This window comes from Egretta garzetta, unplaced genomic scaffold (genome assembly GCF_000687185.1).
Source record: "Egretta garzetta isolate BGI_Z169 unplaced genomic scaffold, ASM68718v1 scaffold81, whole genome shotgun sequence".
In the NCBI taxonomy this organism is placed as follows: Eukaryota; Metazoa; Chordata; class Aves; order Pelecaniformes; family Ardeidae; genus Egretta; species Egretta garzetta.
The window spans coordinates 791,201-803,952 of NW_009258671.1; the positions used below are offsets into that span (position 1 = coordinate 791,201).

General features: G+C 39.2%; 1 protein-coding gene across 1 annotated transcript in view; it reads right to left on the minus strand.

Moving 5' to 3' along the window:
• The window catches only part of SLC15A5 (solute carrier family 15 member 5), a 34,029-nt gene that overhangs the window by 4,773 nt on the left and 16,504 nt on the right, over positions 1-12,752 (minus strand). The window contains exons 6-7 of the mRNA XM_009648690.1: positions 9,831-10,019; positions 5,400-5,531 (exon numbers count right to left, since the gene is read on the minus strand). Of these exons, the coding sequence (XP_009646985.1) occupies positions 5,400-5,531; positions 9,831-10,019 (321 nt within the window). The remainder of the gene's footprint in view (positions 1-5,399; positions 5,532-9,830; positions 10,020-12,752) is intronic.

The following is a 12,752-nucleotide window of genomic DNA, read 5'->3' on the forward strand; positions in this document are numbered from 1 at the left end:
GGGGGGGCAGCAGTGCTAGAGATATCCAGACTGTTATCCTACTGCCAATATGCATTTTCATCAGTAGATACAGCAAAGATCAATGTAACCATTTCCTATTTTCAGCCAAAAATATTTACTCTCACTTTTTTTTTTTCTTCTTTTTCCTTTTTAAATGGAAGTTGGTTTTCCATGAAAGAGGGGGTAAACCTGGATTACATTTATTTCTACTTACAGTCACCGCACAGAGAATCCTCTGCTGGCAGGAAGCCTTGGGAGAACAGCGTCGGTGTTAAAACATCAACCATGTGTTTCAGGCAGAGAAACTCCCTTTAGATGCTTTTGCCGCTTACCCCACTAACACTTTCCACAAGCTGTCTGCAGACTCCATCACCCTCCACTGACTGGGTTTGGGGTTCATACTTTCAGGATTTTACTCTCAGCAATGAATGTCAGGAACCTGTTGGGCCAGGTTGTTTTAGCTGGAGTAAGATGCCCTGGGCACTACAGTGTTTGAAGAGTCCAGCACTTTCTCATCCTTGAATAAGCATGCAATATGCTAACAAATCACTTTCCCCCAAAAGGCTCTGCCTTTGGGTTCTTTCAATCCTTTACTTTTCTATGGAGATTGCCAACAGAAGTGGCAATTACAGGGTTGGTTTGTCACATAGATAATTGCTCACTGGGAATTAACTTTCTACAACAAGCTCCCGAGTTCCATTTTTATTCCAACAATGGAAATACTTTGGAGCATGAATCACCACAGAGAATCAGAAGTTTCCTTTAGCTGTGCATATTTTAAAGAGCCTTTTCTTATTGGTTAGTGGTGAATAGGTTATGCATTTCATGGCAAATTTAGAACAAATTAGAAGATTAAGTCTAGGCAGAGTCAGTTCCTCAAGCCTGCTATACCATACGTCGTTGAAATAAAGTGCCTGGTAAACTCACGCCGACATTTTGCAGTCCTATCGATTTTGCATCAAAAGTGCTCAGGTAGTACAGGAAGAAGGAATATTATGCAACACCAAGAGAAAACACCTCATCCTACCAACACAGGCAGAAGAGTAGGTGCAGCAGGGATTAGGACATGGACAAAAACTCTTTTTTGGGCTGCTTCTGGTGGATGACCAATAGCAACAAACAGCTGGCAATGCTAGCTGTCAAAGATGACCTGGAAAGGGCTGTCAGCCAGTCTTTGACATACACTAGTGTGCGCAAGGTATCTGTTACTATGGTGGCCCTCTTGGAGCTCTCAGGGGATTCACAACAAAGCCCAAAGTCCCGTAGTTTGATTACTGAATAACACCATCATGTTTTTAGTATTGGGAAACACGGAAGACAAAGCAAACCAGCCATAAGTTAGTCTATTCTGTATGATTCCCACATTTTTACAGCTATCCTGCAACCTAGACTATGATTATAGAAAAATCTAATTCATGTCTTAGAAAAGAACTGTATTGCCTTCCATCGTTTCATCAAGTTAGCAGGCATATATTTAGTGTTTAATCATATCCAAATTAAAGTCTCAGTCTGCCTCTAATCCTTATTAGCTAAGTAGGCACCAGTGGACACCACCATCTGGACTGCAAGAAATATCCTTTAGCTTTATCATCTTTGGTATTTACAATCACACAAGGTTCCAAACTGAAAAAAAAAAAAAAAAAAAAAAAAAGGCGGCCACCAAAAAATCCTGGTTCTTTAAATACAAGTAGGAAAACTGTCTGGGGCAGTTTTCTTCCTCTGACCTTTTTTCTTTCTTTCTTTCTTATATATTTACATTAATATTTTTAGAGAAATGTATTCTGAAATGATTGGCATAGGAGGACAGGTTTTGTCTTGCATCTTCTTCCGTTAAAATGTTAGGAGAGGTAAGAGATCCAAAAGAAAGCAGTTTCCCAGCTTGTACTGAAAATATCACTGTCACCCGTCATCTGTTTGCACTCGTCATATTTAAAAAAAAAAAAAAAGTCTTATTTTATCATATTCACACCATCCTCCATAGATGTGTTAAAAATGATTAATGCAGCTTTGACTGTGACTGATATCTGATCAACTTTGCCAATAAAAACCCAAATAAAATTCTAAACTAGTTACATGAAATAGGATATAAAAATGTTTAAATTTTGTCAACACACTCTGTGCTTCAGCACTTCAAAATACACACTGGAGGATCTACTTCACTGTATCCTGAATTGCTTCATGGCAAACCTGGTCTCATTGCTTAGAGATGGGAGAACCAGAAATAGTCTTGGCTCAGGTTTTAGTGAAAGAAGAATCATGGGACAAGACAAAAGCACCCATAGTCCAAGAGTCGCACACTAAGCCTTGTTAAATCTTATAAAACCATTGCATAAACACTATCATCTGCTTTCAGGAAAAGAAAAAAAAAAGAAAAAGAAAAAGAAAAAGAAAGAACTTTAGTATTCCAACAGAAATGAATTAGTTCAGCACTTTTTTTCTGGGTGGGGGGGTGTGGAGTTCTGGTTGGTTTGCTTTACCCCCAGTTCCATAAATTGTCCAGATACCGAATGTATTACAAGCTCTTTAAACAGGGCTAAAAAAAAAATATTGAATGTGAGTAATGAGAGCTTAATTTGTGCCATTTGACCTTAATTTGACCTAAAAGAGGTCACAATTTTATTCTCTGGAGCGCTGTCATCTTTAGAGGGTTCAACAGGTAACCATTAGGTTTTATAAATTAAAACAAGGATTATTTTGTTGATCTTAAGCTTTTCCTCACAAGCACCAAAGAACACCGTAAGAAGCACAATGGAAGAGTTTGGAAAAAATACAGATGGAACAAGATAATTTTGTAGATAACATTTTCTATCAAACTAGGAGGAAAAACAAAACCAAGCGTAAATGTCTCTTTGGTTTTGTAATATTCTATAACTAGCTCCAGAAGTCTGATCCCAAGCCTACTTTGATTTATGAGTCAGTAGGCCAAAAGTCTAGCTGGGATGAGTAGAAGAATACTCTAAGTTTTCAGTCTCAAGTGTTATAACACAAATGAAGATACAGGAATATCTCCATTATTTACAAGCTGTGAATTGCATAAGTTGTGGTAACTTGGAATATTTAATCTCATTCAGTCAGGGAACACTGGGAAAGAGATACCCAGTGAGATTCCACTTATTTTTAGAAATAAAATGTGAGAGCCCAGTAATATGTTGTTTACACACTAACAGGGAAAGTAATCTCTAACACTTCTAACTGGAGCAACAGAGCAAACATGAAACACTTTTCAGTGTATTTTCTCCAAAGCCTTTCAAGTTTTGCCCGCTATTTAGGGGCTTATTCAGTCACATTACAGCACCTTAAACTGAATACAGACTGTCACTGAATCCCTTGGAAACTTAAGAGTGACTTTTGCTCACGATAATGGTACGGTCAAATCCATCTACAGGAATGGCAGGTCTGACCAAGTTAAACAAAGACACAAGTTATACCTTTTTTTTTTTTTTGTCAAAGCTAAGTAGAGAAGTTTACCACCCAAATTCATAAAAGTGAGGAGTATTTTAGCCAGGAAACTTTCTCAGTTTGCTCAAAAATCTTGAGCAAAAAAAGTGTTAGAAAATGGCAACTACAGTCTGTGGAGAATTTGGAGAGTTCAGGTTTTTTGGTCCTACCCAGATAAGAATTTGAAGGCTCTGGTAAAACAGTACTTCTGCAAGAAATGAACTTTTTCTTTTTTTAATCTTTAAAAGTTTTTATACAGACTTACAGAAAAAGAATAAGTCACCTTGCTACAAAATGAGTCAAAAATCTACTGAATTGCAAACCAAATGCAAAAATTTATTTCCTCTATCACCTTGTATAAAAATATTCTATAAAGGAATAAAATTACATATATAGTGGCACAACATAGTCAAAATGTTTTGATGCTGACATTATGCTTAATTATTTTACAAATATTTAATTATACCCAAAGTCAAATTGCAGTAAAATGTCAGTTTTACTAAAACAAAATATTTCAACCTCATCAAAATTAATAATTTCCATACTTTTGGGGGGAGGGGAAGAAAAAAAGCCAGCAACACAGCCTTTCTTGAAGTGTTAGTTTCACTGAACCCATATTACCCAATAAAAAAAAATAAATCTGTTCCACGAGGGGACATTCAGAGAGCTCCGCTCTCCACAGTGGATGCCTTGGTGTGTAATAGTTCTTTGCCCGATTCATTTGGGTAAGCATTCGTATTTTTTTCCCCATCTCTAGGTGATGCTTTTATACCTCGTAATAAAATTTTAATTGAATTGTTAACTTAAAACCAGCACTGCATGTCAAAGAACCATTCATTTATTCAGATCTTGCAAGTAGGAATTAAAATTTCTTGTCATACTTTCAAAAAACCACACGCCCCCCTGTTTTTAAATTATATGTTTCTTTATGTAGGAAAGAGAGGAACCCAAAACTTAACCATGACAGTTACAGAATTCTACAGCTGTGGTAATTGCAATGGTGTTGTGCATTAGGGCCAGCAGTTGTGCTCTATAAGAGAACAGTTCTATGTAGCACAGTAACAACGAAGCTTATCAATGGAAAGCATCTTTAGGAGTACTGCTTTAGCAAGTGGAGCTATTTCAGATACGTGAACAAAAGGATCCCTGTCCTTTGGTTCAAGGTCTCAAGTGATTTACTTTTTACATTTACTTATGAAACAAGTCTTTTCTGTATTGAACAAAGATTCATCAGCAAAGGAAAAAAGACCTTAAGAAACTCTTGGCCTATCTTGAAAGTCAGCAACCCAGAAAATTCTCCAGTTCAGGGCTTACACTAAATACCCCTCAACAGGCTGAATCTGAAATAACTCCTTTTGAAAGAGTAAGTTCTCTGGGAATTGCAGTATTCATCTGCAAAAGGGTAAAACCATAGTGAGACCATATCATCACAGAATCTGGTTCTTCCAGCAGCAGGGCAAAGAGAGAGGTGTAAAGAAGGCAAAACAGAAGTTGTGGGTCTAGGGGAACAAATTCCCTACAGAGCTTTGAAACACTCAACCCAACCTTCTTTCTCCTATGACACTGTAAAACAGAAATAAAGGCATGTTCTCCATTTTTTGAAGCACTAATCTTGCTCTCATGGCCAGAGGCCATGATGGCTAACATGAATGTACTTCTTCATGAACATAAAAAGGTGCTTCCCAGACAATTTATTTTCTTGTCTTCCAGAACAGAAGTATAGAGATTGGAGGTGAAGGCTTCCTGCAAGATGCCATCCTCTAATTACTCCAACTATCAAAACTAAGATGACTCATTAAAATTGGATGAATACAGCTGGAAGGCTATTTCCTATCTTAATTCCATCTTAATTGTGAGAGCAAATCAATAAAACTTTGGCATCCCCTTTAATTCTGCTACCTAATTCTCCAAATCAATAATAGAAAACTGCTCAGGAACACCAGTCATGAGCATATTCTTACCTTGAGTGCCTGCATGGGCTGTCTGAACAAAGAAAGCTCCCATAAAGCAGCCAGCTCCATTAAAGAGAGTTAAAAAATGCATGGAAATTCCTCTAATTCTTTCTGGCACAAGCCGGAATGAAAGTAAGGAACCTTAGAAAGGAAGCAGATACAGTTACAGGTTAAAAAAAAAAAAAGTGATGATAGAAGACAGATAAGACAGAAAAAAAAAAAACACCCCAAAGTGTCTCTAATAAGGACTTTCTGTATTTTAAAAAGAGAATGTACTTGCTGCAGAAGGGCAATCAGATGTGTTAGTCTGTATCTTATTAACAAAGGATTATCTAAACTATTTAAATGAATCTCTGTAACAAACCATCCCACATACAACTATCAATATTCCACAAGTACATAAAGATCTTTCACCCAGACAGCTGCTTTCACCTTTTAAAACCTCAGGCGCAGCAAGACAAGAGAATCACCACCACAGTCAGCAAGCGTGAAAACAGCAGATTGATATTTAACTGCAAGACAGCTGGACAACCTACACCAAAGCCAATGCAGCACGGTCACTAGTAAATACTTCCAAAATGCAGAGCTCTACCTTAACGTGGACAGCTACCTTGCTGTAATTTAAGGCTGGACAACACTCCTTTTCCCTAGAGAGCAACTCCCAGAGCCACCGGCTAATTTTTAAGACATTGTTCTTCACTTTCTTGCCAGAAAACTAAACCAGAAGAAGCAACAGCCTTGGTGCTGAGGGGGAGCTGTAGCATGCCACGGTAATATGGATGACTAGAGATAATCCCAGCAGTTGTAATTTGTCTAACCCAGGTTAGAGTAACAGTAAGTCTTTATGATAACTGGGTTTTTTTAGAGTAACTTTCCCTGATTATCAAACCCTCTCGTTTCCTAATTTCACACCTTGAACCGTCATCCACACTTGTTCTCCAAGCACCAGTATCTCCCAACCTGCTTTATTTAGTTAGTTAGTTAGTTGAGTTTGAATGACCTCCAGCTTGAAAAACTTGACAGCAGAGGATCCTATTTGGATGCTGAGTTGCCTGAAGCATCTCTGAATACAAATGAAACTTTGCAATCACCGTTTTCCACCCTTTTTAATTCAGATATCCAAATGAGAGCTTTGGAAACATATTAAAGAAAAGAAAAAAAAATACCACGGGCAGTATTTTTTACTCATTCACAATAGGAACCAAAACCCTGAGGGCAAGATAAAGCAGGTGAGCCCAGGACACCATCTGTAGATGCAACAGTACAGTCTGAAACATTGTACAGCCAGTGTCCTAGCTAATTTGAATCAATAAGAGCCTAAAAAGTTTTTGGTTATTCCTCCCTTCTAAAAATAGGGGTGCAAAACATGCATCTTGGCCAAACTCCGCTTGGGTAATTGCATCCTATTTACCTAAATTACCCCTGTTGTTTCAATTGCATACTCCATTCCTTGCTTCTCCCACGGTGCTGCTGTGAACTATTAAACAGCTGCTGCATTTCACCCTGGAGACTACTGCATTTCATCGGTGGGTGAAGTGATCCCCAATATATCCTTTAACTAACAAAGCTGTTTGTTACAAGGCTTCCCATTTCCAACTGCTTTGAGACATGTTGATGGGCAGATGACATTCTTGCAGCACTTCAGCAAACACTGCAAATCTGCTAACCCTTTGTAGGGCAAAGCAGTTACGAGGCACCAGAAGGCTTGGACACTGGTGGTGCCACACAGCTGCTGTGGCCAGCAGGCTGCCTTCCCATCACCAGCCATCTCACAGGCTGTGGGGGGAATACCTGCTAATATCATCCCACAGGATGGAGTTAGTCTGGGGGTTTTTTTGTGGCAGTATTTTTTGTTTTGTTTTTTCAATCATCGGGCTTTAAAAGGAGTAATTTCCTAGTTTAAACCAAGCTAGAGTTACAAATTCAAGCTGTCAGAGGCCTCTGATATCTTACATTCTAACACTGTAGAAGAGAGCAATTATTTTATCATTGTTTTATTTTATTTTTTAAAGACTACCTCAGTACTAGGGAAGCACTAAATGCTACTATTATTCTAAGAGATGTTCACGCCACCTGAAGCAGATGATTATATAAAACTCCTATCAACAAGATAATGAAATATACTGTATAAACACAACTGTAAGTATAAGGGCTCAAATATAGATAAAGAGTTCAATATGCCAAACCTAGCTCCCCTAACAAAGCACTTCAGAAATGAGATATCTCCTCTCTTCCCTCTAATTACAAGTGTGAACATTTCTGTCTTCAACTTGGATCATGTACTTTCAGGTCAAGAAAATTATTATGATAATTGAATTTGACCTTCTGCATAACAAAGGCAGTAAAATGTCAGGAAAGGTGAAACAACTATTTAAGTGTCTAGGCTGTCATTACCATCCATGGAGATCTACTGAATGGTTCCTGAGCAGCAATTCAGTTCAAATTGAAGTAGAAACCTCAAGCTCAGTTCAGTAGCCTGAATACAGATGCCCAGCACTGCCCAAAATGCTCTAGCGCACCTTAGCCATCTGCAGGTGGTTGTCTGATAAGGTGCAAGACCCTCAGGAAAACCATGCTCTTCTCCAGCAGCAGCTGGAGGCCGCACAGGTACCGCAATGATGCCCCGCGTGCACAGCCTGGATACGCCACGACAAACGGTGCCAGACACCTATGTGTTGGCAAGCGAATGGAGGCCTGCATCGCCATGGACCGCAGTGGTAATGTAGTATTTTAGGTGCCCACCTTTAGTTTTCTACATGCAAGTCTAAATTCAGACTTAGTCCCATTTACCTGGGTTCTTGAATGACATTTCTAACTGCAGCTCTTAGCAAGATGCTTAATCTGTATTTAAATGGGAAAGACAACTTTTCTTCCTCAGAAATTCTAAATCACAATCCTTTGAAAAGATCAAAAAAAGGAAAAAAAAAAAAAAAAAAAAAGAAAAAACCCACCCTGAGACGGAGCTTTATTTCTTTTCTAAAGGTTAATGTCATCTTCCAGTCATTGGACTTCTGTTGTGTCCCAGCGTGCTAGATTAAAAAGCCTTATTCTACCAGCAATATTCTTCTCAAGCTTCTGCATGAGAAGGCTGTAAGGCAAGCCACCTCCTAACCTTTTTTTTTGTTAAGCTAAACAGAGAAGGTCACAGTTTTCAGTTACACTTAGCCTGTAACCTAGAAACCACATTACCTGCCTAGAAACCTGTCTCAGTTAAGTACTTGAGAGCTATCGGATGAAGAGGCATTATGAAAGTGCTAAGTATTTAAAACTAGGGAAAATTACCTTTTTAGTGACAGACCGTGACCCACAGCTCTCAGTAGTCTTAGAGTATAAGAATGAAGCTGAGACACTGAAGTTATTTTCTGCTCTTAAATAAAAATCTGAACATTGCTGGGGTTGTACTGGAACAATAGACACTCAACCTATAGAATTAAATGCCTGCGGAGATCAGCTAGTCAATTACTTTACCTGTGTCTCTTTAAGTGAATGTTGATTAGATTATTTTTGTAATACTAATATTTTTTTTTAAGCTCTAGAAAGTAAAACACTGGTAAGCACTCTGCATGCTCCTCAGAAGCAAATAAGCCTCAGAAATGTCAGTGTAGACATGGAAAGGTAAATTATGGAAGGGAGGGAAGGTTCAGACTCACAATCAAGAGCACGTCTACATAATTTATGGATGGCAGGCGTGAGCTAAGCTCTGCCTGTGCTCTGCAGAACAGGAGTGTTTATCTCTGGCTCCATGCCACAAGCCAAGGCACGATGCTCTGTGCAGGCATGTTCACATGACTCCCGATTGGTGCACAACCAAAAAAATCTTGCATCTGCCTGCAATATTCTCCAGGTTAGCCTGTCAGTTGAATTGTGTTACCCGCTTGCATATGCTCTATGTCAGTGAAAACCACATATTAATTCTATTAGCTGGGTCCACAAATGAGAAGGGTTAAGCTAAGTTGCTTCACCTTGCTTTGGCTGTGGCCTAAAAAGTGCCCATAGACCGTAACCACAGCTCAGCTGTCGTGTGCGTATTTGTTCTTTCTTGAGAAAATCATCACAGCAGAGTTCAGGTCAGAAGGGACCTCAGGAGCTCATCTGGTCCAGCCCCTGCCTGAAGCAAGTTCAGCTTCAAGACCACTCACACATCCAAGCCCAGAGTCCCAGCTCTCCGATCATCCCCCGCAGAATGGTGGATTACACACCCCAGGGACCTGACCTGGCTGTGTCACCTTCCAGTTAATCTGGAACAATGCCATTGCTCACTGAGTTACAGCCAGCAAGACAAATTACGCTACTCTGAAGCAGGTAAAGCACAGATCTGCTCATTAAGCTCGTGGAAGAGAGCCAGGGATAAAATATCAGATGACAGTAATTATTTTTATGAAGCTGATATAATTCTCTGTGAATCAGGACTCTCGCTTTAGCCTGTTAGGTTTTACTTACAGGAGGGAGTTACCAAAGCTTCAGCCACTCCAAGCAGGATGTACTGAGGAGCTAAGTGGAAGCAAGGCATGGAGGAGACGAGGAGAACCTCCTCAGAAAGCATCTGCTCCACCTGAGGGAAGTGCTTTCGGTGTATTTCAGAGAAGCCAGCGACCATCACGGAAAGCGTAGCAGAGAACTGACCTACGACTGAGTAAAGAGCACAGAGAGCATTCACCAAGGCTGTAGTTATAGGATTGTCATATATGTAGAATGAAGCAGAGTCCCAGGAGATGCGAAGGAAGCTTCCCTTCTTCCTTCCCCTCCCCAATACATTCTCTCTGGACACAAACATGGACAAAAAGTACTTGCTACACCACAAGCCTAACTTGAAATATACGGCAAAGGAACACCAGCTCAACTCAGAAAGAATTTAGGGATGCAGAATAAATGAAAGAGGAAAAACTTTTCTGAAGAGCAAAGTTGCAAAGAAGAAGTTTGTTTGGTTTTTTTTTAAAGATTGGGGGAAGTAAGAAAGGAGGAGAGAAAGAAAAGGTGGCAGCCCTTCCAGATATCACAAGAGATTGGGTGGGAATAACGCTACCAAGCAGGGGAAATGCTCCTGTTCTGAAACATAGGCATACACCACATGTTTTACCCATTTGTTTCCTAGACAAAAAGAAGTAGCACAGGCAGTTGAAGTACTGGATTTCTAAGGCTGCGGGCCATGGTAGATGGGAGAGAAAGAGATCAGCAGTACTTATCAGATCAGGAGATCAAGCATTCCTACATTTTCCCATTTCCCTCCACTATAGAGTTCTCCTGATCTGCTTTTGAAAGTTAGTTGGATAGTGCATTTTCTGGACTGTTTAACATTTTAGGATGAGATGAGCTGCCCTACTGGAAAAGATAATCTCTTTCTAAGTGTTTACACGTAAGGTGTGGGACTACAGTCGCATCCTGCCTTTTTCAGTTGTCCTGAAGAAATACAACTGCATGATCCATAACCATAATATACTGGATCCATAATACATTTCAATATATTACTGCACACACAATGCGTGGAGTCTTCCTGCCTCAGTGGTAAGGCACACATACTGCACAAGCACACAGGTCAGGAAAAAACCCCTCTATGTTTAGCCTAATAATGCAAGAAAAAGCTTCTAATAAACTCAGATGTATTTTAAATACCGCATACCTCACCACACATTGCATAGCAGATACTATATAAATTTATTATTTTATATTTCTTGCTGTTATGTTTCTTGAGAGTATGAAATGGTTGTAGCCTCTCAGAAAAGAAAAACTCAAAGAATGCAAAGTTTTCAAGTAGGTCTCCTGAACTTGAAACATTTATACTTCTGATATTTTGAGCTCCCATTGATTGTGACTAATTTTGTCATTCTTTAGCACTTCTAAGCTATAATGCAAATATGGGTGTGACAATTTGGTTTCTTTTGACAGCTTTGGCTCAAATACCTGGACCGTGCACTGCTTTCCCCATAGGAAATCTCATCTCACTTCATGACTGGAAATTGTTACACTTACTGGATTTGATGTTGATATTCAAAGGCTTTTGTTTCATTTTATATTTATAATACATGTAAAGTTTGTCTCTTTGGGTGCCAGGACAGAACAGGCAGAAAACTCATATAGCTAAGTGGTCTTAGTCTTGTTATGGTTTTGCACGTATCTATGGTTCTTCTCTCAGCAGCTAACTCTCCCACCCTTCCACCAGCACAGGTTTCCTGCTTTTTCAGAACTTTAAATACTCTCCCCCCTCACCTAACCTGAGGCCTGGAAGCTGTTTTGCTGTTAAGGCCCCTCTAGTGCTTAATAGGAGCATCAACGAATTATTACTTGACAATTGATGATGAGAGGGAATTCAGAAGCATTTTCTAGCCAATGCACCTTATCGAGGCCAGGTGTAAAGCCCTCAAGGAGCTTCTTGTAATCTACCAAAGCAAAAGTTCTAGTGAAAAATTACACCAGTATTAAAGAAGCCTCAAGCAGTTCAATATTACTACACAGTGCTATATTTTAAGCATTTTCCTTACTAAAAGCCAAAACATTTCAGAAAAAGTAACCTTTGAGTGCCCAACAACTGTAATATTTCTTTTAAGACATGTGGCAGAGGAAGAAACTGAGAGCCTTGGAGACCTGGTTTTCCTTCTATCTCTTCTCCCTTTAGTCCTCTTTAAAACAAGCCATTTGGAACGACCATCTGAGGCTTTGGTTTTGCAGGAGAACATGCTGGTTTAGGAACACTTGAGGCTTATTCTAGGACAAAGTAGTTTATATTACCTAGTGACTAAGGTTGTATTGGACCTTTGTGATTAGGTAATCTCATATCCTGAGTAAAACAGGTTAAAATGCTTTCCTGTTGTTCATACTTGTTCAAACTAGAACATCTTTTTTGGGAGAAATGGTCATCATCAACTCACCTAAATCACCTGAAAGAGACATTGGACTGGAGGCTTGCTTTTGTGTATTGTATGGAGAGCTATTCCCCACATCACTCTTGGATGGAGTAAATCCAAGACTTCTAAGATGTTTCAGTGTAATCAGGCATTAAGAATGTTAGAGCAAGAACTTCTGTGGCTAGAGCCTCTTCCCTGTAGCTGATTGACAACTACCCAGCAGACACACGTCTTCAGTTCTCTGATGAATCTTCTATACTATTGACTAAATCAAGTAGCATAAAATGTATTAAAAACCCTCAAACAATTATGAAACTGGAAAAAATGAAAACCATGAGTATTTGGTAAAGAGGTCCAGACCTCAAAAAATTATGAAACTGGAAAAAACTCCAAGTTTATGAAAACCATGAGTATTTGGTAAAGAGGTCCAGATGCTCAATGGATTTGGGGCACAATCTGGTTTCACCTTAATATTTTAATGGTTTTTAGATCATATCTAATTTACAAATAAACTAACATCTAT